Raw genomic sequence first — 27682 nt, 5'->3', positions numbered from 1 at the left:
TCATCAAATGTTATGGTGTGGAATTGAAGGTTTAGGTTGGCCTTATTATTCTGTCAGAGGTCTGCTCTTCATCAGTGGCTGGTTCAGTTAGCTTCAGATGAGTGAAGTCTAGTATTAACCTGTTGAGGACGGGTCCTGAGTATACTCGAGCAGGTGTCTATGGTAAATGTAGCAATATCAGTCTGTCCTCAAGGGATAAGGCACTCATCTGTCAGGGGGCTGAGAGTGCCACAGATGTTAAAATGAGGACAGGGATATTTTCCCCCTAGAATCTAGGGACAGACCACCCATTCTTTCCAGCCATTGAATAGGTGAAGAGGGGGAGGTGATGCCCACTGCTTCTGTCAATGGGATTAAGGTTGTTGTGACCACAGGCCTGTCATTTCAACAATGCTTGAACTTTTATATTGGAGGAGGATTACTAGTAGAGCCACTTGTAGATTTACTGTGCTGAATTCGTAGTGAAAGCCCCATAGATGTTAATCCCCAATAAAATCTAGGGCTATGAAATACACAAGAAAAGAACTTCAGAGTCTGGATGACAATGAAAAACAAAACTTGCGCTTTTTTTTAAGTCGGAAGTTACTGAACTGATCATGCAAACATAGAACAAAGAGCTTGATGCAGGAAACCACATGATAGGGCATAGTATGGGCGTTATAGAGCAAAGCAAGTGGTACAACAGCAAATGTCATTGTCCACCGTGCACTCGCGAGAGAAAGGGCTAATATATGCATGAATTAAACGTAGATGGGTCTTAATGTATCAGCAGAAATCTGTTAAAAACACACAAACTGATCTATGCAGTAACAGGCACCCCCTCAAAAGACGTACATGGGCACACAAACAGCAGGGTGGTGCACCTCCTTGCACAGAGCAAGACTTCATTAAATACTTCATTTGTCACTGTTTGCATGTGAGGAGGAAATGGTTGTACAACAAGCATCTGAAACAAATATAAAGAATGTTGCAATGCTCTTTGTGCCCAGTGGTACTAATTTGTTCTTCATGTTTTGTTCCTGATCCAGTCGATTCGACGGCCCCCGTTGTGTCCAACTGCCCGGCGGACATCAGCTTGCTGGTGAACAACCTTGGGGACACCACGACGGCGACATGGATTGAGCCAACGGCCACTGACAACACTGGACTGGCCGTGTCGGTCATCCAGTCCCACACCCCGGGAGATTCCTTTGAAATTGGTTTCACCGGTGTCACCTACGTCTTCAGGGACTCTGTCAACAATGTCAACATCTGCAACTTTGTTGTCAGAGTTGGATGTGAGTTCCCCTCCCCATATTTTTACCTCTGGAGTAGCATCTGTTTAACCAAATCTCGAGAGAATTTTATGAACCTTTCACATTTCTGGTGTTAGCATTAGGGTAAAACTTTTACGCTGTCAAACCTACCTTGCCAAAAGTCCAAAAGGAAGTGAAAAGAACCATACATGATGAAGCCGAAGCTCCCTTTTCCTTGGTTCACAGTAAATATGTAGGGCCTGGTAATTACCTTCACTCTCTTATACCGCATCATTGAAGGTGCTAATAGGGTGAAAAATCTTTCATGTTGCATGAGTTTTAGGTAGCTCCAGTTTTAGAAGTTTTACAATGCAATTTTTGGACCAGTGTAGACAGACAAGATGATTAAAGATAGAACATGGCTGTGAATGATAGTTCAAAATGTACTGAATCATTCAGGTAATATCTTTACCTTTTTGTTGAATTTGGTTAATGCCAGAGCTTTTATTTGGTATCATAAGCAATTTCCACTTTTTTTTGTTGTTGTTGTTGTTGCAATTTCCCATATAACGAAGTCCTCAGGACCAACAATTTTCTTTGGTTTTATCAAAAGAAAGTATTGAAAGACATATAGATAGTGATGTGGGGACCTGAATGTTTATCTTGTTTCAAGAAAGTGTCATAATAACAGTGTTCATAAGAATGGGAGTGCACTTTATAAGCCAGTTCAGCATTCTTGTTCTGTTCATAAAATGTGTCCATTTTTGTTATGGGCAGTTTTTAAATTTCACTCTGGCTGCCTCGGTGATTTTAAATTCTTTCCCCTTTTGCCTTTCCCCTGTGATGCACCATATTTCCTGAAGTGGTGGGAGATGCCACAGCACCTGTAATAAGCAACTGCCCAGCAGATTTCACCATCTTTGTCCCGACGAGTGGCTCGACGGGAACGCCGACGTGGACGGCACCAACAGCGACAGATGACACAGGCGTGACCCAGTTCACCGCAAACCTCTCGCCCCTGACCAGTCTGCCCGTCGGCACGTTTACGGTCACCTACACCTTTGAGGATCCGTCCGGCAACGAGGCAACATGCTCCTTTGCTGTGACAGTGGCTGGTAAGTTCTGCAGGCTGCCCTCTAGAATAATATTGCTATTTTTGAAAGCAAACAAAGTTAATATTCTGTAAAGTCTGGACATACTTGTTAGTGGCTGTCTTTTTTTTTTTAGCCAGCCAACTTCAACGTTGTTATTTCTGACAAGTTCTGTAAATGCCATGATGTAATCATTCAAACAGAGTTCCAACCCTCTTAGGCCCTTAGCTTTACTTGCCAATTTTTTTTTTTTTTTTTTTTTTTTTTTTGTTCTTGCATTTAGTAATTCAACCAAACTTGGCCAAGGTGTAGATTAACAAACCCAATCAGGTGAAACAAGTCTTTTCAGTCCAACAGGAAGGCCATGCTGACACAATAGGGATTAGACAGAGGGGAAAGGTAATCTATTCACTGACAGTTGGTTACCAGACATTTGTGCCTTATTGGCGAACAAAGCACAGTACGAGGTTAAGGGACGATACAAATGTATATGCACTTCCTGTTGTGGCAAAGTGAAGCTGATTCAGTTTTAGGCCATGAACCTTAAGAAGTAGGAAATGGGGGAGTACACTCAGGCTTTATGCAGTGACATTTCACTTGGTTTGCTTTCAGTGTTATTCCACAAATTTGTGTCTTAGCTAAATTAGTCCCACTTCAAGTCAGAATTTATTTCATTGTCTTTAGCAATCTGCAAAAGTGGTGAAATGGATTATTGGGGCTAACTTTCAGGCTGTTTTTTTTTTATTGTACATCACCCAGTCACGGTTGAATAAAAAAAGTAATGCAGCTGTTAATGTCAGAAAATCATATCACTAAATATTAATTTTTTATTCTACTTTGCACATGATGAAAACCGAATAGACATTTTTTGTTCTATACTAACATATCATGTTAAGATAAAGTGAAGGAGGTTCATTAAGCCTTTTCTTTTGTCCACATTGGCTTGAATGAATATATTTCTCCCTTTTAGATTAAATGAAGTGTAAGGTTTTTGTTACTCTCTAAGTCAGTTATGTACTGCATAAAATTTCAGTTCCATATTTTTGTATTGTTGCTCTCCGTAGTTGGGACTCCCGATACCACTGTTCCCATTGTGACATTCTGCCCATCTGACATCGTCCGCGCAAACGGTGGACAGAACTTTGTTCTCGTCACTTGGGATGTGCCAGTGGTTGTTGATGACTCGGGCGTTGTCAACCAGCTCTCTGGCCCATCATCGAACTCCCAGTTTTACGCTGCTGGTACCACCAACACCATCAGCTACCAGTTTTATGACCCCTCTGGTAACCGTGCAGACTGCAGTTTTACAGCAACTGTTACAGGTAAAGACTTCTTTTAGTCGGGTAGGGTAGATTCCTAGTCATAATTCCATGAGATTTCAGCCTATCCCCACTTTTTAAAAAAAATTAATTCTGTGAAAAGCAGAAGAGAAAATTTGACTGAACTTCCAAGTTTTGCAAGATGTTGTGGAGATACTCCTTTACATACCATAGAAGTTATCATAAACTCTTCAAGCACGATAACCTAATTGTATAATTGATGCTAGAAATTCACAAGTCTATGATTAGCAGCACAATCACAATGCAGTTTTATTACAACCACCTGGAATCCAAGGTATGAATATTTAATGTGACATCAACATTTTGTGTTTAACAATCAAACTTGACATTAAATTCCAATGTGTAGTTGTCTTTTAGAATAAAAGGCAAACTTAAAGGTCACATGAAATACCTGCAGTGCAACTATGAATTTCTTGAAAGGCTGGAATTCTTGTTGTGGTCTTCATTTATAAGGAAGGGTTGAGGCTGGTGTGTAAAGGTTACCCACAGATCTTCTTGTCACAGTGAATGTTTCATGTCATTGAAAAGGTCAAAGTTTGAGTGACCAGTCTCTGTTGGTCTGTCACAGCTCTTGGTGATACCACCGCACCTGTCATCAGCAATTGTCCAGCTGACATCACCGCTACTACGGCCTTCGGTCAGACAAGCACCATTGTCACATGGACCGAGCCAACGGCCACCGACGACTCGGGAGCAGTCAGCTCATCCAGCACCAGCGTTCCCGGCCAGTCGTTCTCGACGGGAGTGACTACAGTCACATACACCTTTACAGATGGGTCAGGGAATTCTGCAGTGTGCTCATTCACTGTCACTGTATTGAGTAAGTTGATGTTTTTTTCTTGTCTTTGATATTGGATAGGAATGTGTGTGTGTCAGAGAGAGAGAGCTATGAGATATTCTTTATATTATCTAATGGTGTTGGTGACCTTTGACCTCCTGACTTAACTGATATAAACCCTTGATTTACACACCTTTGTCTGTCATATCTTGTACAATGGGCTATGCTTGGCTAATATCGCTACTACTATTCAGCCTAGCTAGGCTGCTGTGGAAGATGTGTCACTTTTACTTGCCCAGAGAAAAAAAATGAAACCAAAATTGAGAGGTTACAAAAAGTAGGTTGAACTGTTGGTTCTACCTGTCTTCACATACAACCCCTGAAATCTCGGCACTTGTGAAAGAATTGACAACTTGTATCAAGTGTATAACTGAGACTTTTTACACAAAATATGAGAGCATCAGCTCCATATTGATTTGCACCCAAACAAATGCATTGTCTTTGCATGGAGCATAGTCTGACATTTCTAAGAGCGGTCAGACTTCAGAAATATCCAAAGTTTGCTTTCGTGCTATGTCAGTGGTGCACAGTGAAACCTCATCTCCTTGCAATGTTGATTTTTTAGTTTTCTTGTAAAAAAACCTGCCAAATGCAATGTAGTATACCAATAATTCATGGATTTGACATTTCCCCCTCCGTACTGTTTGAGTTTTGCAAATTCATCCCATTTCACATTGTTTATGTGTCCAAATGTTCTCTGTGAGTTAGTCCAGTTGCCATTTTCAAGCTGTGATGACTGTTTAAATCCACCCTCTGCAAGATTTAGAACTTTCTGACTACAAAGAGGAATCTAGTACTAGAGCATGGGTCTCATTTAAGAGTGGCAAAAAATTCTTCAGAGGTTGTGACCAAAGGTTTACAGAAAATCCACAAGTCTTGTCTCCAGAGGTTGTCTTCTCAATTCATTTTAAGGCTTAAGATGTATGTTTAGGCCTTTGCAGCAGAAGATTCCATTGCAGTAAAAGGAGGGAAACTTCATAAACTCTGTGTGACATTGATCAATGTCAAGTTACGGTATAATGGCACAATAAGGCTTTCGTTAGTGCTAAGCATGGTATCTCAAGTAAAGCTATTTGAGATGATTGTCATAAACTTAAGAACTCGGTTTTTGCACTTTATATTAGTATCAAATTATTCTTATTTCAATTATTCATTACAGCCTCAAGTGACACCACCGCACCGGTCATCTCCAACTGTCCGTCGGACATCAGTGTGGCCATTTCATCTGGGTCCTCTGGTGTAGCCGTCACCTGGACTGTTCCCACAGCCACGGATAACTCTGGTTCTGTCAGCTCTGCGTCTACTGCTAACCCCGGCGATTTCTTCCCTGTTGGCACAACGACTGTCAGCTACACGTTTTCTGATCCATCTGGAAATTCAGCTGTCTGCTCATTTGATGTCACCGTCAGTGGTATGTTGTTGGGGAAAATGGAGCAAATGGCGCCCCCCTTTTGAGTGGGAAGTGGTGACGTGGGTTGATGGATTTTGTTGCATTCCCTGCGGGAAATTGTCTGGTTATATACTATCACTTGCAGCGTTTTGTCATATGTGCTTGTCCAAGTCGAGTAATTCTGTCCTGTCAATGTACTTTTCCAAATTAAGTAATTCTGTCATGTCAGTGTACTTGTCCAAGTTAAGTAATTCTGTCCTGTCAATGTGCTTGTCCAAGTTCAGTAATTCTGTCATATCAATGTACTTATCCAAGTGAAGTAATTCCGTCTTATCATATCGATGTAATTGTCCAAGTGAAGTAATTCTGTCCTGTCATTGTTTAAGTCTGTTTTAAAATCTTGTTGAAGTGACTAAACCTGTGCAACCAATGATGAATATTTCCGTGTGATTTACCCCAATTTCCTGTGGTTTGAATTGTATTGAGCTAACTTAATACTCTTTCCACAAGTGATCTCAGATGTAAACAACTTAACACAACTTAACAAGCAACCCACTTGCAAATACCGAGCTTTTCTTGCTAGTCCCTGTTCATCATTTGATCCATTCAGGGACCCCCAGATGCATGCAGCTATCTCCTTATACTCTTCACACAGCAAACTTGCATGAGCTTCTTTCATCCACGATTAGCCTCATCTGTCTTCTCCATGTGCCTTTCTCGTGTACCCACATTCCTTCCTCTTTCAAGCATCGTCGGATGGGGACACGACCCCGCCAGTAATCACGGGATGCCCCGCCGACATAAACCTAGAAATCCCTTCTATTGCCCTCACGTCCGTCTCGATTTCGTGGACGGAGCCAACGGCAACTGACGACTCCGGTTCGGTGAGTTCCGTGTCAACTCACCAGCCAGGTGACTCCTTCGACGTAGGGACTTCGACGACTGTCAGTTACACATTCAGTGATGATGCTGGAAATACGGCCACATGTTCCTTTGATGTCGTCATTACCTCTGCTGGTATGGGATCTTTCTTTTCCTCTCCTGACCAGCACGTTGCTTCAAGAAATGTGATTGTTATTCCACACCTGTCTTGTATTCAAATCTTCACTCTTTTGAACCTTGTACCAGACAATTGTTACATTTTGATTGATGAAGCTGATAACATTCCTAACCTAACTCTTAACCAATTATTAGAATTAGTTACAACTCGACTCCTAACACAATGAGAAAGAGTTGTATGTGACATGCTCTCAGACAATAACTCGGTACTCTTGAGTGCCCATCTATCTTCCTATTCATGTGCTGAAATGAGACTATGGCTTTATCTGACAAATATAATATTTCCTGTAAATCCTCTCTTGAAAAATCAACATGTTTTTGTGGTACAGGATACAATACCATCTAACTACTTCACTTTTCCCATCATGTTCCGTGTGTTTTTCTTCTCACCTTGTGTTGTACTAGTATTTTTTGTGTGAGTGTTCCATATCATTGTGTGTTTATTTCTGTTCAAACATCTGACTGCCTGTTCCTGCAGCTACATTAGACACCACACCCCCAGTGATTGATGGGTGTCCGTCCAACATAGCGATTGAAGCAGTGAATGGAGCCAGTGATGTTTCAGTCACATGGATCGAGCCAACGGCCACGGACGACTCTGGCTCAGTGAGCCTGACTCAGACGGCCATTCCTGGAGACATTTTCCCTCTGGGGTCCACAGAAGTGACGTACACATTTTCAGATCCATCGGGAAATTCAGCCACCTGCTCATTCAGTGTTGTAGTGTCTGGTATGTGTTCCTTTCCTTTCATCTATTTTCTTTTCATCTTATATTTCCTTCTTGTGCATGTGTGATAAGCATTTGTAATTGTACCATGCTGTGCACTTTGAAAGGTCTTTGAACCCCTTTGCGCTTTGCACTTTGTGATCAGGGTCTAGTCACTTGAAGTACCTCACAGTTGTGAGTCAATTACGATAAACTTCATTTGGCCACAAATTACCAACCGAGATGTGGAATATGTGGAATATCTTGTACAAAGGCTACAATGATCAGAGCAGTCAATGTAGAATTTCTTTCAAAGTTAAAGTCAAATCCTACACCTGCCAATGTGCTGTGGGATGGCGTCACTTAGCAATAGATGTGATTTAGTGACTCCTGTTAGTAGTCATTTACATCTCATTTCCCCCTTGCCTTCCTTCCCTCTGAAGTGGCCAGTGGTGACACAATAAGTCCGGTCATCACAGGATGTCCATCAGACATAAACCTTGATCTCCCCTCCGATTTCCTCTCGTCCGTCTCGGTGTCGTGGACGGAGCCCACGGCCACAGACGACTCTGGTTTTGTCTCGTCCACATCGACGCACCAGCCGGGTGACATCTTTGATGTCGGATCTCAGACAACTGTGACCTACACATTCAGCGACAGTGCTGGAAACACAGCTATATGTTCCTTTGATGTGATTGTTTCTTCTGGTATGTCTTTCTGAACACTTTTCATGAAGAGAAAGAAAACCTGAATTCTTACTCCTCTTTCAGTGCTTATCAATTCAGACCCCTTCATGTGTGATATGTTTAAATTGCCAATCTCGTCCCTGCCCTTAATAAACCATGTTTTTGTACCGACTGTCAAATGTTGCTGTCATGCATGTGTGTCCCCCAAGTATTGTTTGTTATAATGCATGTGCTTCTAACAACTGAACATTTCTGTTCTAAGTCAAGTTTTCTTGATATACTGTGTTCTGTCATTAACCATCCATCTGTGAAATTTCTATGTGTCCCATCTATTGATTCATGTCTTGAGTGTATGTATTACTTTGTGTGCTATGAAACACAGCCACTCCATTGGATACCACACCCCCAGTGATTGATGGGTGTCCGTCTGGGATAGCAATTGAAGCAGTGAATGGAGCCAGTGATGTTTCAGTCACATGGATCGAGCCAACGGCCACGGACGACTCTGGCTCAGTGAGCCTGACTCAGACGGCCATCCCTGGAGACATTTTCCCTCTGGGGTCCACAGAAGTGACGTACACATTTTCAGATCCATCGGGAAACTCGGCCACCTGTTCGTTCAGTGTTGTAGTGTCTGGTATGTGTTCCTTTCCTTTCATCTGTTTTCTTTTCATCTTATATTTCCTTCTTGTGCATGTGTGATAAGCCTTTGTAATTGTACCATGCTGTGCACTTTGAACAGTCTTTGAACCCCTTTGCACTTTGCACTTTGTGATCAGGGTCTAGTCACTTGAAGTACCTCACAGTTGTGAGTCAATTACGATAAACTTCATTTGGCCACAAATTACCAACCGAGATGTGGAATATCCCTGAACTAACATCTTGTACAATGGCTACAATGATCAGAGCAGTCAATGTAGAATTTCTTTCAAAGTTAAAGTCAAATGCTACACTTGCCAATGTGCTGTGGGATGGTGTCACTTAGGAATAGAAGTGATTTAGTGACTCCTGTTAGTAGTCATTTACATCTCATTTCCCCCTTGCCTTCCTTCCCTCTGAAGTGGCCAGTGGTGATACAATAAGTCCGGTCATCACAGGATGTCCGTCCGACATAAACCTTGATCTCCCCTCCGATTTCCTCTCATCCGTCTCGGTGTCATGGACGGAGCCCACGGCCACAGACGACTCTGGTTTTGTCTCGTCCACATCGACACACCAGCCGGGTGACATCTTTGATGTCGGATCTCAGACAACTGTGGTCTATACATTCAGCGACAGTGCTGGAAACACAGCTATATGTGCCTTTGATGTGATTGTTTCTTCTGGTATGTCTTTCTGAACAACTTTCATGAAGAGAAAGAAAACCTGATTTCATACTTCTCTTTCAGTGCTGGTCAATTCAGACCCCTTTATGAGTGACATGTGGTTTTGCCAATCTCGTCCCTGCCCCTAAAAAAACATGTTTTTGTACCGACTGTCAAATGTTGCTGTCATGCATGTGTGTTCCCTTAGTATTGTTTCTTATAATGCATGTGCCTCTAACAACTGAACATTTCTATTCTACATCAAATTTTCTTGATATCCTGTGTCCTCAACCATTCATCTGTGAAATACTTGTGTGTCGCATCTATTGATCCATGTCTTGTGTGCATGCGTGTGTTTTTCTGTGTTACGAAACACAGCCACTCCATTGGATACCACACCCCCAGTGATTGACGGGTGTCCGTCTGACATAGCGATCGAAGCAGCAGATGGAGCCAGTGATGTTTCAGTCACATGGATCGAGCCAACGGCCACGGACGACTCTGGCTCAGTGAGCCTGACTCAGACAGCCATTCCTGGAGACTCTTTCCCTCTGGGGTCCACAGAAGTGACGTACACGTTTTCAGATCCATCGGGAAATTCGGCCACCTGCTCATTCAGTGTTGTAGTGTCTGGTATGTGTTCCTTTCCTTTCATCTGTTCTCTTTTCGTCTTATATTTCCTTCTTGTGCATGTGTGATGAGCATTTGTAATTGTACCATGCTGTGCACTTTGAAAGGTCTATGAACCCCTTTGCACTTTGCACTTTGTGATCAGGGTCTAGTCACTTGAAGTACCTCACAATTGTGAGTCAATTACGATAAACTTCATTTGGCCACAAATTACCAACCAAGATGTGGAATATCCCTGAACTAACATCTTGTACAATGGCTACAATGATCAGAGCAGTCAATGTAGAATTTCTTTCAAAGTTAAAGTCAAATCCTACACCTGCCAATGTGCTGTGGGATGGCGTCACTTATTGATAGTAGTGATTTAGTGACTCCTGTTTAATAGTAGTCATTTACATCTCATTTCCCCCTTGCCTTCCTTCCCTCTGAAGTGGCCAGTGGTGACACAATAAGTCCAGTCATCACAGGATGTCCGTCAGACATAAACCTTGATCTCCCCTCCGATTTCCTCTCGTCCGTCTCGGTGTCGTGGACGGAGCCCACGGCCACGGACGACTCTGGTTTTGTCTCGTCCACATCGACGCACCAGCCGGGTGACATCTTTGATGTGGGATCTCAGACAACTGTGACCTACACATTCAGTGATGAAGCTGGAAACACGGCTATATGTGCCTTTGATGTGATTATTTCTTCTGGTATGTCTTTCTGAACAGCTTTCTTGAAGAGAAAGAAAGCCCCAAATTTTTAACCCCTCCTTGAATGCTAATCAAATCAGACCCTTTGATGTGTAATATATGCTTTTGCTTGGCTTTTCTCTGCCCCGAATAAACCATGTTACTATACTGTCAAGTTTTGCTTTCATGCATGTGTGTTGTTATTGTTAGTATTGTTCGTTATAGTGCATGTACTTCTAACAGTTGAACATTCCTGTTCTTACTCGAGTTTTCTTATGTGCCATTTCCTATCATTCATTGTCCATCTGTGAAATTTCTGTCTGTCCCATCTATCAAATCATGTCTTGTATGCGTATGTGTGTCTTTCTGTGTCATGAAACACAGCCACTCCATTGGATACCACACCCCCAGTGATTGACGGGTGTCCGTCTGGGATAGCTATCGAAGCAGCGAATGGAGCCAGTGACGTTTCAGTCACGTGGGTCGAACCGACGGCCACAGACGACTCTGGCTCAGTGAGCCTGACTCAGACAGCCATTCCTGGAGACATTTTCCCTCTGGGGTCCACAGAAGTGACGTACACATTTTCAGATCCATCAGGAAACTCGGCAGCCTGTTCGTTCAGTGTTGTAGTCTCTGGTATGTTTGTCTGTATGTGTATCATACATCTTGACTTCATCTTGCTTACCTGTCTGTGCTCCTTTGTTTATCTCTTCCTGTGCATGGAACTATTCTGTCACAAGATCCTGTCTCTAACAAGAAATTGATGCACAGTTACCCAGCTGATAAGACATTTATGCCAATCCAGCTGTCAAAGTCGTACCCCATTTTCAAAATTGGTGGACTAGTTCTGATAAATGATCAGTTTGATTTGTTACTCTTGACAAATTGTAATTTACAGCTTACATTCAGTGCACAGTACAAATTAGAAATACACAAACATTTCTCAGTGAGCTATATAATGACACCTGGAAATGTAACAATGCTAAAGAGTGTGGTAAAGAGTAGAATTGTGCAAAGTCACCTTTTAGAGGGCATAATGCTTTCACAAAACGTTTCATATTTCAGTCAGCTTGGTTAGACAGGAGTCTTTCTCTATTACTTCTGTATATTCTGTCAGTCCCTCTTGTGCTGCTTACAGCTAATGCCCAACTCCTCCATTCACACTCTCTTCTACACTTCTCTGGCTAAAACCTTCATAAAGTTTGTCTACATCAAGCTCACATTTTCTCCTTTTGTAGCGTCTACAACCAGTGATACCACAAGTCCAGTCATCACTGGCTGTCCATCTGATATAAACATTGAAATCCCTTCTGCTTCCATAACGACCATTTCTGTCACCTGGACGGAGCCCACCGCGACGGACGACTCTGGCTCCGTCACGTCCTCCTCAACCCACCAGCCCGGCGATTCATTCGCGCTTGGCTCGTCCACGACTGTCGTTTACACGTTCAGCGACAGCGCCGGAAATACTGCTGCATGTTCTTTCGATGTTGTATTAACATCGCCTGGTATGTGTTTACTAATCCAATGTGGTCAAAATTCACATCACTCATTGATTAATATTTGCTGGTTATCAGCTACTGTCATGATTTGATAGGCTCTTTACAGAGTGAAAACATTATAGTTGTCATGTAACCTCAATAACAGCATCTGTGTCCACTGTTAAACTCTGTCTCTGTGTATAGAAATGTCAATGTCCTAATTCTGCTAATTACATGTACTACTTTGACTCGACATCTTATACATTTACATTTATGTGACTTTATTAAACAATTGTGTGTGTTTGGACCATTTGTAAAGACCATGGCAAGTTATGTTAGACACCTTCCTTGTGTTTGTGCACACTATGTATATACTATGTGTGCTGTCATTTTTGTAATCCATTCACATGCTTGTCCACATCTACAGCTGTACAAAGTCTTAAAATACATCAAAAAAGGAAGGCTCATTCATACTGTGATGGCTCAAACTCATATTTCACTGTGAGCCATTGTTGTCATTGCTCTGGTATTCGGTCGTACTAACATTTAAGAGTATGTTTTCTAACAGCAACAACAGATACAACGCCACCCGTGGTCAGTGGATGTCCATCCGACATCACCGTTGAAGCAATTTTCGGCTCCAGTGATGTTTCGGTCACGTGGCCGGAGCCGACGGCCACTGACGACTCGGGGTCTGTGAGCTCGACTCAAACGGCCATCCCTGGGGATCAATTTCCGTTTGGATCCACGGAAGTGATTTACACCTTTGCCGACCCCTCGGGAAACACGGCTGCTTGCTTGTTCAATGTTATTGTCTCTGGTATGTTGTCTGTGTTTTCTAATCTTTGTGCTCATCACAAGTGACACATGCTTGAGGGTCACTGTGTTTGGTACTAACACACACACACACTTTTTTTTTTTTTTTTTTTGTAATATTCTTTTATTTGAGTTTCATTCAATGTGAAATCCATATTAACAATAAAATTAATACGTCCATCAACAAAAAAAAAGAAAGCAGCTGCATTCTTCTTTCTTGTGCTGCTAAATCATTTTTCAAACATACAGTACAATATATTTGATTCTTTTTACCAAATCATACCCTGTTTTTATAAAAGAAATGACATAAAAATCTGCATAATTCTCAGAAAAAGCTATTTTGATCAGCCTAATCAAGCCAATCCGAATGTGCCTTATCACTCACACACCGACTAAGAGATGTGTGCTACTCAATCACTTTTTTCACTTAACTTCCTTCTTTTTTTTCTTTTTTTTTTTTGGCAGAGCACACACTATATACACAAATATATCAGATAAAGTATAACTCTTAAAAGGGAAAAAAAATCTTGATCAACTTGATCAGATTGCTCAATATCCACTTCATTATATAAATTCTCTTACACTCTCTTGAGAATACAGCAGTTCCTACAACATATTAAAAAAAAAGCATTCTTTACTTAACCGAACAAAACTCATCATTTTTTTTCTATCTAACCTATCAACCACCCCTCCCCCCCCCCCGTACCGCACAAAATAACCATATGTGTATATCATCAAAACAAATCATATTCCTGCCTGACCCCTTAACCATTATTCTACCATTGCCTAACTACATCTACCTAACCCTAACCATCCCCACCTATTTCCCCACTAACATACACACACAGATGCGAACACACACATACACACACACACACACACTTGGCAGTAGGTAAAAACCAAGATTTGAGCACAGCAGAACACTAATGTTTTATTGGCAAACTTGAAAGAACAGTTACTGACATTATTTAACTGGTGAGGCCATGAGAGGGTTCACTAATGCAAAAGTCATGCAATAATAATAATAATATAAAATATAATGAGAAATAGTAGTTTCAGATCATATCTTTATCTATTTTTTGTTTTATTTTGTTTTTCTTTTTACGCTTTTGAGAGGTTAATCAAATGGAAACAAGTGCCAGTATCTCCTTTAAACACATGATAGATAACAAAGAATATTTTGACACTTTGTAGGAAAAACTTGACTAGTCTACATTTCATTTTGGACAAATTCAAAATACCAACAAGGTACATACATGTTATTCAAAAGCTTGTCATGAAAATGCATTTTCCTCTTTGATATGAAGAAATGTTAACCAGTTGATGGAACAGCATTTACTGTTGATGAAGTCAAATGCAAGAGAAAAAAAATTGCACGAGTTGTCCGAGGGAAAATTCACAAATTGATACAAATATTTCATCCTTCAAAAACATAAGAAGTTCAAGAATTGCACATTCACGTCATTGTACCTGTCACTTGTACTAGTGTGTCTTTTACTAAAAAAAAAAAATATTCCTGTCCATGTACAAGTATCTATTTCATGTTAATGCAACCTCACATTCGCACGACCTCTCAGCCATACCCGATGAATTTGCACCTGTCGTTGAGGGCTGCCCGGCGGACATCGTGGTCGAGGCTGTGGTCGGGTCCAGCGACGTTCCTGTGAACTGGACGGACCCCACTGCCACAGATAACTCTGGCACGCTCACCCAGACGCAGACGGCCCGGCCCGGGGATACCTTTCATTTCGGTTCCACTAACGTTGTGTACACTTTCACTGATATGTCGGGCAACAGTGCTTCATGTTCCTTCACTGTAGTTGTGTCTGGTATGTCTGAAACACCTGTCACTACTCTCCATCATTGCATGCCAATATTATCACAGACAAAGAATGTATCGATTATCCCAAGACTTATGTATTTTGACCCCACTTCACTATCTCAACACTAAGAGTCAGGCAAATGCCTTGATTTTGAAGGGGCTGATACTTCCATAACCTTTGAATGAAGTTTTCATACATTTGCTCATGCATTTTACAGATATCCCTCACATATAGGTCAGTGTAATCCAAAAGAATCTCTACTGAAATTGTGAATAATCACGTAAGTGCAGTTGCACTGCATTTTGCATATCTAGCTCTCTTCCCAACCCCCCCCCCCCCCCCCCACCCCTGGTTTGGCCAAACCAGTATGTGCATCCAAATCACTTTGCTATCTACTGAAGATGTGAATTGTCACGAAAGTACAAGCACATTTGTACTGTTTCATTTCTGTAGCAGTTTGGTCGAGTCTGTATCTGCGTCCAAATAAATGTTTGGAATACGCTCTTTGGCAAGGGTATGCATTCACCCAGACCTTGAAATGCCCCAAATTTGCCGTCTTTCTACCCAAGCAAAAGGTTCTGTCAAGTGGCAGTAGCTTCCTTATGGGTTTTTATTTAGTATGTCCCCAAGTGGCTACTGCAACGCCACATGCACGACTGATGATGACTAGTGAAGTCAATAAATTCGCAATGCTACCACCAAAAATTTATATCGTATCCAACTGACTTCAGAGTTGCAAGGGAGAATTTGTATACTTTTGAAGGCTTAAAAAAAAAATATATATATTTTACATCTTTTTTTTTGCACCCCTGCCTCCTAAAAAGTGTCTTGCCGCTCTTTTTCCTTCATTTTCTAATCTGTAAATTTACGCAAAAGATGTAAATCACAACCGTCTAGAACCTCATGAAGTCTCCAAACTCCTGTAGGTTTATCCCAGATTACTTCAATGCATCCAGAAAGTTAAGGTCACTGCAGATCATTTATGCATAGGATCCACAATAATGTCAAGTGTGTGCTGGTCTTTTGACCTTTGCTGCCCACCCCTCTCAGTTGAAGGCATCTTGGTCACATACCACTCCCATCATCCACACTAAACCGAATAATAATTCACACAGCTATTCCGGATCTGTCCCCTCCTGTCGTTACCGAGTGCCCCACCGATATCGTCGTGGAGGCAGTGGTTGGCGTGGATGGGGTTTCGGTCAGTTGGACCGAGCCGGCGGCCACGGACAACTCGGGGAACTTCTCCGTCACTCGATCGGCCCTTCCAGGAGACACTTTTCACTTTGGCACCGCTAACGTTCTTTACACCTTCACTGATGCCTCTGGAAACACTGCCACGTGTTCCTTTGATGTAATTGTCTCTGGTATGTCACATGTCATCAACTCACCAACTTTCCCCACATTCATTGTGCAATCACAGTAATTTAGTACTTTTCAAATTTTCAAAGGTTTGACTTCTTAAAGAATAAAGAGCAGAAACACAACACAATTGTAACTTCTTAATCAGATGACAATGGCAAATATCAAAACATCAATTGCAGCAACATTAGCAAGTTAGATATGTGTACTTCATTGCTTGTACACAAGCCTTTGATTCTTTGTGATTAGGGAGCACAACCACTTTGTGAACCGTTCTATATTCAGCCATTCATATCCTATCATCCACAAATTGCTGATTCTGTTCCTGAAACAACTTGCAGTCAAATAAAGGACATGACTGGTATGTCACATATCAAAGAAACTAAAAGCTTCTCTTTAATGCTGTTACTGTCTCTTTCACTTGTATGTTATGGGCATTGTGAGACTTGTAATTGTGCAGTCCCATATTTGTTGCTCTCTGTTTTGTGCATCTTATTACTGAAACATTGACATATCTTTGTTGCTGTCTATTTCACATTATGTTAACCTGCTAAAACAAAACTGTCTTCTATGTCACTATGTGTTTCATTACCCCTTCTGCTGCTAAAACAACCTCACCTGTGTTTTTCATTATTATGTATGTGTCTCATATACCCTTCTGCTGCTAAAACATTGCCATCCATAATTGGTATGCCTGTAGCCATACCTGACATTGAGGAGCCAGTCATACAAAACTGCCCTGCGGACGTGGCAGTGACAGCTCCAGAGGGTGTGACCGATGTTAGCGTATCGTGGGTGGAACCGACGGCGAGCGATAACTCGGGATCTATCTCCTCCTCGGCATCTCACATTCCCGGAGACACGTTCACTCTCGACACTACGCCTGTCACGTATACCTTCTCTGACGCTTCTGGCAACACGGCAACTTGTTCATTTAATGTGATTGTGTCAACTGGTATGTTTACTCATAACTAATTTCATAATTCCTTCTGCATTTCAGATATTCTGTACTGTAGCTAATTTCTCTCGTTTGTAATTCTTGTACAGCAAACGATCACAACACTATTGGTAATCTACTCCGTGACCCACATGTATGCTGTCATGTGCAAGTCCAATTTGTTATATGGTTTATATATATGTATTCTATGTAATCTATTAACATTGCTGTAATTTAATCAATTTGTGACTTCTGATCATCTACCTCATGTGTGTCAAACATGCTGTGCATACTTGTTCAATCAATAATCGTTGTGTCCACTGCCCTTTGCAGACTAATCTTTAAGCACTTTTGTGTCCAACTTTTCATATCCTTTCTCTTGCCTGTCTATTCTCTTTCTTGCTTGTCATGGTTCGTTGCGGAAATTTTAGCAAGCGTTGACACGACGAGTCCAGTTATCTCGGGCTGTCCCTCCGACATCAACCTCCAGATTCCCTCGGACGCCATATCGACCATCTCGGTCACATGGTCCGAGCCCACGGCGACGGATGACTCGGGCTCGGTCACGTCGTCATCGACCCACGCGCCGGGAGATTCTTTTGCGGTGGGTTCATCGACGACGGTGACCTACACTTTTAGCGACGAGGCAGGGAACATTGCCACGTGCTCGTTTGATGTTGTTGTAACCTCTGCTGGTATGTGTAGCTAACCCTTTGTCGGTGTCTAACCTTTAAATGTAATTTCATGTCTCGCCCCCCCTTCCATGTTGACAAAATGTTTAACTCTGTGTATTTATAACTTTTTTGTGATTGTTTTGTTTTCATGTACTGTATGTGTGTGTGTGTGTGTGTGTGTGTGTGTGTGTATGTGTGTGCTTGTATGCATTATGAGGATTGTCTCATTTGTCTTCCTTGTTTGCTTGATTGCATCTCATACTCGGCAATTATTATTCAGATGCCCCCCCCCCCAAGAAAAAAGTATTATATTGCTCATGTTATACATGCATGTATATTGAGATGTGCAATTTTCCTGTTTACATTTTGTTATTTGCAAAGTTCTTGTCATGTAAATGTTCTTGTTGCCTCACTTGTGCATTGCACCGCATCATTTTACTTCGTCTCATTCAATGTAATGTTTGAAAGGCACTGTAGAAGTTGTTGCTGTTCTCAATACATGCATTGTCCTGTGACTCATCATGCTTATGTCAGTACTGCGCACACAACCCTGCTATTCACTATCCTGCCTCTATGTGTTTAGCCACGATCGACAACACCGCACCGGTCATCTCCAACTGTCCGTCGGACATCAGTGTGTCCATTGCATCTGGGTCCTCTGGTGTAGCCGTCACATGGACTGTTCCCACTGCCACGGATAACTCTGGTTCCGTCAGCTCTTCATCTACTGCTAACCCCGGCGACTTTTTCCCCGTTGGCACAACAACTGTTAGCTACACATTCACTGATGGTTCCGGCAACTCGGCCGTGTGTTCTTTTGATGTCACTGTTGCTGGTATACGTCTTTTATATGTCACCATTTGTCTCTGTCTGTTAATGTATATCAAATGCGACTTTGTGTCAGAGAACTTGAACAAATTCTGCTGATGAGAATTTCCCTCCCCCAATTCTGAGTCTGAAAGGAAAGGTTCTTAGCTTTGGAGTAACAGTTTCTTGTCCATGTAGAATGTTCCTATGAAACCAGCTGAAATAAATGCTGGAATATATTATCCATTTAAGAGAATCATGGCTTTTGAGAGGGTCTTTTAAAGTTGATGAAGTTTCCACTGACCTTTTGTGTGTGTGTGTGTGTGTGTGTGTGTGTGTGTGTATGTGTGTGTGTGTGTGTGTGTTTCTGCACACAGAAGAGTACTATCTACGAGTTGGTATCAGAGGATTTTCAAGTTACTGAAATATTTGCATATGCATTCTTAAGCACACAATATTCCAACTTATTTCAAAGTATTGAGGCTACCAATGACTGTTTTTTGAAAGTTTATAGGGTTGTCATGTTCACTCTTATTTGCCTCATTGAAGGAAACTGGAGAAAACAACATCAGACTCCGGAAATGTGGCTCCACAAAACTGTCAAAAGCACTATTGTCCCTTAATTCTTTGCTTCAAAGCTTCAGATAATTAGGTAGAAGAGGAAATGGTCTTCAAAAAAAAAAAATCAGAATTTATCATTTACTTTCATATTTAAGATGAGTGTACTTCACCTGTATATGAAATTTCCTGTTGTGTTATGTGTGAGGATGGGTATTAAACATGAGGTTGGAATGTGTCAGAGGAAATACAGTTTGTGTAGTCCAGTTTTTCCTCATTCATCTTTGCTGCACATTCCCTTCCCATACCCAAGATCTATTATCGTGCAAATTACAGTGTATCTGTAGTTCTAGTCCTCACCCTGCCTTCGACTTCATTGTGCTAGTATATGTTCACGCCATTTCCAGCACACAATTGCTTCATCTGATATGTTGCTTGTCATGCATTCTTTTAATATGTCACATGCACACACTCTCCGTTCACTATCCTGTCTGTGTTTAGCCACGATCGACAACACCGCACCGGTCATATCCAACTGTCCGTCGGACATCAGTGTGTCCATTGCATCTGGGTCCGCTGGTGTGGCTGTCACGTGGACTGTTCCCACAGCCACGGATAACTCGGGTTCCGTCAGCTCTACATCTACTGCCAACCCCGGCGACTTTTTCCCCGTCGGCACAACAACTGTTAGCTACATTTTCACTGATGGTTCTGGCAACTCGGCTGTGTGTTCATTTGATGTCACTGTTGCTGGTATAATGTCTTTTATTTGTCATTGTTTGTCTCTGTGTTATGTAATGAATGTACTACATCAGAAAAATAGAATGTATGTATGTTGTGTTAATATGTGCTTGCACTATAGCATTTGAAACAGCAAAATGTAAACACATTTTGTATGCTGCCATTCATATGAAATTTTGTTCATTGCTCATATCAGCATAGCTGCGAATTCCACTTTTTGTGTATGCCAAATCCATTATAAGTAATGGCACGTTTATATCTTACCCATTTCACTGTACCAATATGGTCCAATAAGTTACCTTGCATGATGCGATGATGTACACTTGTGCTGCTCTTTTCATGCATATATCTATATCACATACACATACCGGTTGTACATGTATACTGTCCTGTCTATGTTTAGCCACAATCGACAACACCGCACCGGTCATCTCCAACTGTCCATCGGACATCAGTGTGTCCATTTCATCTGGGTCCGCTGGTGTAGCCGTCACATGGACTGTTCCCACTGCCACGGATAACTCTGGTTCAGTCAGCTCTGCATCTACTGCCAACCCCGGCGACTTTTTCCCCGTCGGCACAACAACTGTTAGCTACACATTCACTGATGGCTCCGGCAACTCGGCTGTGTGTTCTTTTGATGTCACTGTTGCTGGTATACATCTTTTATATGTGTTCATTTGTCGCTCTGTTGTTATGTATAAATGTACTCCATCTGTAAAACAGAATGTATGTTTTGTTAATGTGTGCTTGCACTTTAGCATTTAAAAACCTCAAAATGTAAACATATTTTATATGTTGCCATGCATGTGAAAACTTGCTCATTGCTCAAATCGTCATCGCCACATTTTATTCCCTTTTTTGTGTATGCCAAATTCAGGATAAGTAATGGCATATCCATCTCACACTCATTTCATTGTATCAATATGATCCAATACGTTACCTTGCATGGATATGATGATACACATGCACACTGGACTGTTTTTCATGCATCTACGTACGTAGTATCTATATCGCATACACATACCCACTGTATACTGTCCTGTCTGTGTGTAGCCACTATCGACAACACCGCACCAGTCATCTCCAACTGTCCATCGGACATCAGTGTGTCCATTGCATCTGGGTCCTCTGGTGTAGCCGTCACATGGACTGTTCCCACTGCCACGGATAACTCTGGTTCTGTCAGCTCTTCATCTACTGCCAACCCCGGCGACTTTTTCCCCGTCGGCACAACAACTGTTAGCTACACATTCACTGATGGCTCCGGCAACTCGGCTGTGTGTTCATTTGATGTCACTGTTGCTGGTATACATCTTTTATATGTGTTCATTTGTCGCTCTGTTGTTATGTATAAATGTACTCCATCTGTAAAACAGAATGTATGATTTGTTAATGTGTGCTTGCACTTTAGCATTTAAAAACCTCAAAATGTAAACATATCTTATATGTTGCCATGCATGTGAAAACTTGCTTATTGCTCAAATCATCATAGCCGCATTTTATTCCCTTTTTTGTGTATGCCAAATTCAGGATAAGTACATGTAATGGCATATCCATCTCATACCCATTTCATTGTATCAATATGATCCAATACGTTACCTTGCATGGATGTGATGATACACATGTACACTTGACCGTTTTTCATGCATCTATCTATATCACATACACATACCCACTGTATACTGTCCTGTCTGTGTGTAGCCACTATCGACAACACCGCACCGGTCATCTCCAACTGTCCATCGGACATCAGTGTGTCCATTGCATCTGGGTCCGCTGGTGTAGCCGTCACATGGACTGTTCCCACAGCCACGGATAACTCTGGTTCGGTCAGCTCTGCATCTACTGCTAATCCCGGCGACTTTTTCCCCGTCGGCACAACAACTGTTAGCTACACATTCACTGATGGCTCCGGCAACTCGGCTGTGTGTTCTTTTGCTGTCACTGTGTCTGGTACGCTACACTTATTGTCTTGCATGACTGTCACACTTGATATCGAAGTGTCTCTGTAAAGCATGCATGTGTGTCTTTGTACATTGCTTTGTTATTATGTATTGCTTTTGTAAGCATGTTCATTTTTTTTTTTTGCAATTGATGTGGTCATTCCATCAAATAATCAATATATTACATTCGCCATCTTTGTTCTGTGTTACCTTTGCTGCATGAGATGTGAATGAAGTTTTTCTGTCCTGTATTATGTAGTCACCATGTGCATATTCCTTTGCGATATACACAACTCTATAAAGCCTTCATATGCCAGTAGCTTTTGTGTCAGAATTGCATAAATACTTAGAGGTTTTTGTATGATTTGAAGCGGAGCCAGCTTTGCATGTTATAAACCAGTATTTACCCCCAGATTGCCCAGCATATTCTAGCTATTCTCATTGCCCGCATCGCATATCAATTTTTTTCATGCAGAATTTTGAAGTGCTTCGTGAGCTGAGTTTTGCAGCTGTGTGCTTTATACGCCATATATTAACCGAGTCTAAATTTTTGCGAATTGGGACTTCCCGACAATTTCACAAATGGTTAAATTTGCAATGATGGAGTACAGTACTGGACGGTGAAATGTACATTTGCATGTCATATTCATATTTAAATCAGAGTTAATATTTTTGAATGTCTTTAAATTCCGAAGAGCACCTGACTCGCAAAATTTGCAAAAATAAAAACCTTGCAATATATTCAGCGTATACAGTACTCTCTGGTTGTCATGAAATGGAGCCAGTGTTCTTCTTTTCCATCCCACGTACAATCAGTTGGTATGCCAATGACATACATGTAGTGGACGATGTGCGGCAGTTTTCTTCGTTTCTGTACAGAGGAGTCACCTATAAGCATACATAATGTGATATCATTCCTGCAGCCACCGCTGACACCACGGCACCCGTCATCACCAACTGCCCCAGCGACTTCTCCGTGAACTCGGGCACGAATTCCTTCGTCTTTGTCTCCTGGGGCGCCGTCGACGCCACCGACGACTCGGGCACGGTGACTCAAGTGGCTGGGCCCTCCTCCAACCAGGGGTTCTACCAGGCGGACACCGTCAACACGGTCACCTACGTCTTTGAGGATCCCTCCGGCAACCAGGCCACGTGTACCTTCACCGTCACCGTACTGGGTACGTTCTCCCGTGAAAGAAAATGCCTCTTAATTTTGCTAGGTGTATACCTGCAAATAGTTAAAGGGATAGTACAGTTGGTCAAGGTGGGTGATTCAGAGTTTAACTAATTATGATTAAAATATCAATGAGCAAACATGTACAGTATGATTCTAAGAGGAATTCAAAGTTTATTTGATGAAAATCGATAATGAAACGACTGAGATACAGTGTATCAATAAACAAAGTAAAACAAAGTGGTCCTAATAAAAGGTGGTTCCTGCCTTTTAGTAGGACCTCTTTATTTTTTGTTGTTGTTGATATCTCACCCATCTTGAAACCAATATTCATCAAATAAACTTTACATTCCTCATAGAATTGTATGCTCTGTAATATTTCATAAGAGGTTTCTCATTATCTCACACAAAAAAGTTGGAAACCTGAAGCCCCATCTCAACCAAAATTACACCATCTCTTTAAGCTGTGCGTAGTGACATGTTTAGCTTTTGTTGTTTTGTTACTCTGAAGATGATATCCAAATATCTTTGTATTCTTGGTAGCCAAAGTGTTAAAGAGACAACCCAGGCTCACTGTTGATGAATTTACATGTGCATATACTTTATTTATGAAGCGTATAAGGGTTTGGTGTGATCTCTCTCAGAGACATACACTGTATTAACTGGGAGAAGGATATGGCGCAATATCATATTCTACTCCAGCTGTTCGGCAAGAAAAATGCTACTGGTTGATAACAAGCAGCAGTATCAAGTTATGGCTGCTGACAGTAGGAAAATGCTATCTGTTCATTCTAGTCATGAATTCTGAGATAACATGCATGGCACTGCCCAAGTGGATGCAGGTTGAGCGTATGCATCGCATGCTCTGACAGATTTGTATTCCACGCTAGGCAATGATTTAAGCCTAGAGATGTGCTCAGTGCAGACTCTGTGGGTTGAACATGTATGATCGTCAACATGTCATGTGGCAGACATGGGCATTGCGGTCATTTATTCTGATAAGTAAAAGTAACCTTTTTTTTTGGTTAATTGTAGGGGTACATGTATGAGAGGTTATTAAAAGCATTTAGCAGGTCATGCTTTGATTCAAGCAACCTTTTTGTTTCAGACAGTGACGATTATGTGCCATATGCGGTTTTAATAATCCTCATCTTGCAGGCAATGTGGACAACACAAGCCCCGTCATTTCTGGCTGCCCATCGGACATTACAGTTTCGACGACGCTGAATGGCAATCCCGTGGCAGTGACCTGGACGGAGCCCACGGCCACCGACGACAGTGGGTCGGTCACCACCACGCAGTCCGCCAACCCCGGCGATTCTTTCAATGTTGGCTCCACCACTGTCACGTACACCTTCAGTGATGCTGCGGGAAACACAGCTGTCTGTTCCTTTGATGTAATCGTGGTTGGTGAGTGTGTGTGTTGTGTTTTGGGGATGGCAAATGTCTTTTGAATAGGGAATAACTTGTTTATCTAACCTCCACCTATACAGATACATGTACACGATGTTCTTACTGTAAAGGAATGATTGATATTTTCTGTGCAGTGTCTATTTTAAACTAATCAGGGTCCAACTATCACTGCATTTTATGATGTTGTGCATGTTTTGGTGGTGGTGACTTTAATGGTGTACTTCTTTGACTCTTAACTCTTTGTTTGTTTTGACTTTTGCCGTGATGAAGTTGAAACTGTGAGAGAAGGCCAGATTGCATATTTGAGTGTTTGTACAATTCAAATACTGTATCACTGATTTTTTGTTTTAATATTGTTATTCACACTAAATCTGATCCATGAACCACATTTTCCTGTGAACAAACCAAATGGCAGATATATATTATGCTGAATGAACTGACCCAAGTTGTGATCCTCTTTTAGTTTTAGGAATCAATTTTCCTCTTTTCAATGGAGCAATAAGGCTCCAATACAAAGATGTAAATCCCTCAAGGTGCCGGTCACTTGAGATCTCTTGTTCTAAAGCTTGGTATTACGAAATTATGCCAGATTCAATTTCCTTTTTTTTTTCCTCTTTGGCTTGCCACTTAAATCTTTGTGGTGGCCATGCAGATGATAATTGTCAAATTTTGTGCACAAAACAATTCAAAATCTTTGATTTGATTTCTGTGGTTTATTAAAGTGTAATAAATAGGCGTTTGGTCATGTGTTATATCATAGTCTGCACCAGCAGACAAGAAAAATGAAACTTATTTTGCCTTCAATACATGGGACAAGCTTCAGCTGCTGCTGCTATAAACAGGAAAATGTGGTTTTTAGTAACACAAAGTTAACAGTGAGTGCCTACAACCAGTGGAGAGAACTCGGCAAGTTTGTGAGTATGCAGTTCCACACTCTCCTCACGTTCATCCAAATGCATGTCATGCTTGTCTCGAACAAACAGCGACAATCGACAACACCGTTCCCGTCATTTCGAATTGTCCGAGCGACATCGCCGTCCAGACCACTCTGGATGGTTCCGCTGTGGCTGTCACCTGGACGGAGCCCACCGCTACAGATGATTCTGGATCGGTTACCTCTGCCTCGACGGCCAGTCCCGGGGACTCTTTCCCGGTCGGGATTACCACAGTCACGTACACATTTAGTGACGGCTCTGGCAATTCTGCTGTCTGTTCATTCTCTGTTACTGTTTCTGGTATGTGTTTTCGATTGTTTGTTCGTTTTTTTGTCCCTTTCCCTGCCTTTGCATGCATATAATCCACAGGGAATGTAATTGCTGTAATGTATCTGCAGACAAATGTTGCATGTCTCATATAATCATTAAATATTACATTTTTGACTAGACACTTGGTTGTCTTTGAAATGTAGAAGCTAACCTTATAACAAACGCTTGTTGTGGGAGTGGCAAATCATGTTCAGTTGTAGCCAATATCCATGATTTTATAAGCAGTAAGAAACCATGAATATACATATGCCCACTTTTTTCAAAATTTTACTTTACCAACTAAGTGCTTTGTGACAGAATGATATGTTATCATGGCAAGAACTTGACTGTTTTCTTCAGAATTATTGAAAGTATTTACAGCAAGCCTTGTGTTTGTAATTCTTATTATAGCCACTTGTATGCCTGTGTACCCTTTTTTGTTGTACTGCATGGTAAAGTCACCTCTGGATATTTTGGAATTGAGCACAATCACAGGAGTTAGGATGAGCACATTGGTCTGAGGGATGTGTTTGTGTTATTCTACGGTGAACAAAATCAAGCAAGAAAAAACAAAATTGATAACTCATCCACAAGTGGTCTGCATGTGTCATCATAGATGGCACTCACTGTGATGTACATCTTTTATAACACCAAGAGGCTAAATATACCTCTACCTTTTTTTGCTGGCTTGTCACAACATTGAGTATTCTCCTCCCCATGATCATATACTGCCCATTCTAAGCACAAAATGTGCCTTCCCAGTGGACTGCACGTGGATGCAATAGAGCTGTAAGTCCACCACTATGTAGTGCTGAAAAGACACAACTCAAAAAGGTTTTCATTGATGCCTTCAACCACGTACTAACTTCGTATCATGCAGCTACCGTAGACAACACCCCTCCCGTTATCTCGGGTTGCCCAAGCGACATTTCTGTCCAGACGACACTCGGTGGCGCCGCTGTTGCGGTGACTTGGACAGAGCCGACAGCCGTTGACGATTCCGGCTCGGTTAGCGTCGCCTCGACAGCTAGCCCCGGAGATTCCTTCAATGTTGGCAGCACTCTGGTCATTTACACTTTCACTGATGGCTCCGGCAACGCAGCCGTTTGCACATTCACTGTGACCGTATCTGGTATGTTTTGCTCACTTGTCCATCCATAGTGAATGTATCAGTAACTGTCACTCAGTTTTCTGTTCTCAGTGTCTCTTGTCACTGTGCCTGTAATGATAATGTTCCCAAAAAAATGCCTTCTATAACGATCGGATGGAAGTTGTCGCAGGAAAATTTACTTCGAAATCAGCCTTCACTTCCTGATGATGCCATGGTTGTGTTGTCAGAATCTGGTCCAGCGTCCGGTTTATGCACATACAGCTGTAGATGAATGCAAAATGATATTAAATGAAGTAAACATCTTCAGAAGTCGTACAGTATCTGTTGAAATCACATCACATTGTTTCACCCTGTACCAAATATTTTGTTTTCAGATCAACAGTAAGATGCCAAAAGTAGACGCAAATATATCAGCATTGGTTATTACAGTACATATCAGATGTTCATCATCACCATGTAACTATTTAAACAAATATTTCTGCCTGGTACAGAAAGTCCCACCACATCAGTCCTGGTATATTTCATCAACTTGTATTTGTTTTGTGTGTTTGTGCAGTTCTGTGAAGTGTGTCTAAGGTGCATAGATTCTAAAATGCAACTGCATTTGTTTGGAGAGTTTTCTGTGGATTTCTGTTGAAG

The 27682-nt window shown here is 41.6% G+C and overlaps 1 protein-coding gene across 1 annotated transcript in view; it reads left to right on the top strand.

Moving 5' to 3' along the window:
* Positions 1–328: 328 nt before the first annotated feature.
* The window catches only part of LOC139722177 (uncharacterized), a 93583-nt gene continuing 66229 nt past the window's right edge, over positions 329–27682 (top strand). Inside the window, exons 1-23 of the mRNA XM_071633492.1 lie at positions 329–374; positions 1029–1277; positions 2099–2350; positions 3391–3648; positions 6642–6911; positions 7432–7687; positions 8110–8184; positions 8807–8988; positions 9407–9670; positions 10028–10286; positions 10718–10974; positions 11338–11592; positions 12195–12456; positions 13004–13257; positions 14831–15082; positions 18633–18884; positions 19916–20167; positions 20559–20810; positions 21212–21463; positions 21860–22111; positions 24434–24685; positions 25672–25923; positions 26813–27064. Coding sequence (XP_071489593.1) covers positions 329–374; positions 1029–1277; positions 2099–2350; positions 3391–3648; positions 6642–6911; positions 7432–7687; positions 8110–8184; positions 8807–8988; positions 9407–9670; positions 10028–10286; positions 10718–10974; positions 11338–11592; positions 12195–12456; positions 13004–13257; positions 14831–15082; positions 18633–18884; positions 19916–20167; positions 20559–20810; positions 21212–21463; positions 21860–22111; positions 24434–24685; positions 25672–25923; positions 26813–27064 — 5407 coding nt within the window. The remainder of the gene's footprint in view (positions 375–1028; positions 1278–2098; positions 2351–3390; positions 3649–6641; positions 6912–7431; positions 7688–8109; positions 8185–8806; positions 8989–9406; positions 9671–10027; positions 10287–10717; positions 10975–11337; positions 11593–12194; positions 12457–13003; positions 13258–14830; positions 15083–18632; positions 18885–19915; positions 20168–20558; positions 20811–21211; positions 21464–21859; positions 22112–24433; positions 24686–25671; positions 25924–26812; positions 27065–27682) is intronic.

This window comes from Diadema antillarum, unplaced genomic scaffold (assembly GCF_040938485.1).
Source record: "Diadema antillarum isolate AM-2024a unplaced genomic scaffold, OU_Dant_1.0 scf00000160, whole genome shotgun sequence".
Classification (NCBI taxonomy): domain Eukaryota; kingdom Metazoa; phylum Echinodermata; class Echinoidea; order Diadematoida; family Diadematidae; genus Diadema; species Diadema antillarum.
Note: the sequence above shows the minus strand (reverse complement) of the source record. Positions and strands in the feature narration are given on the sequence as shown.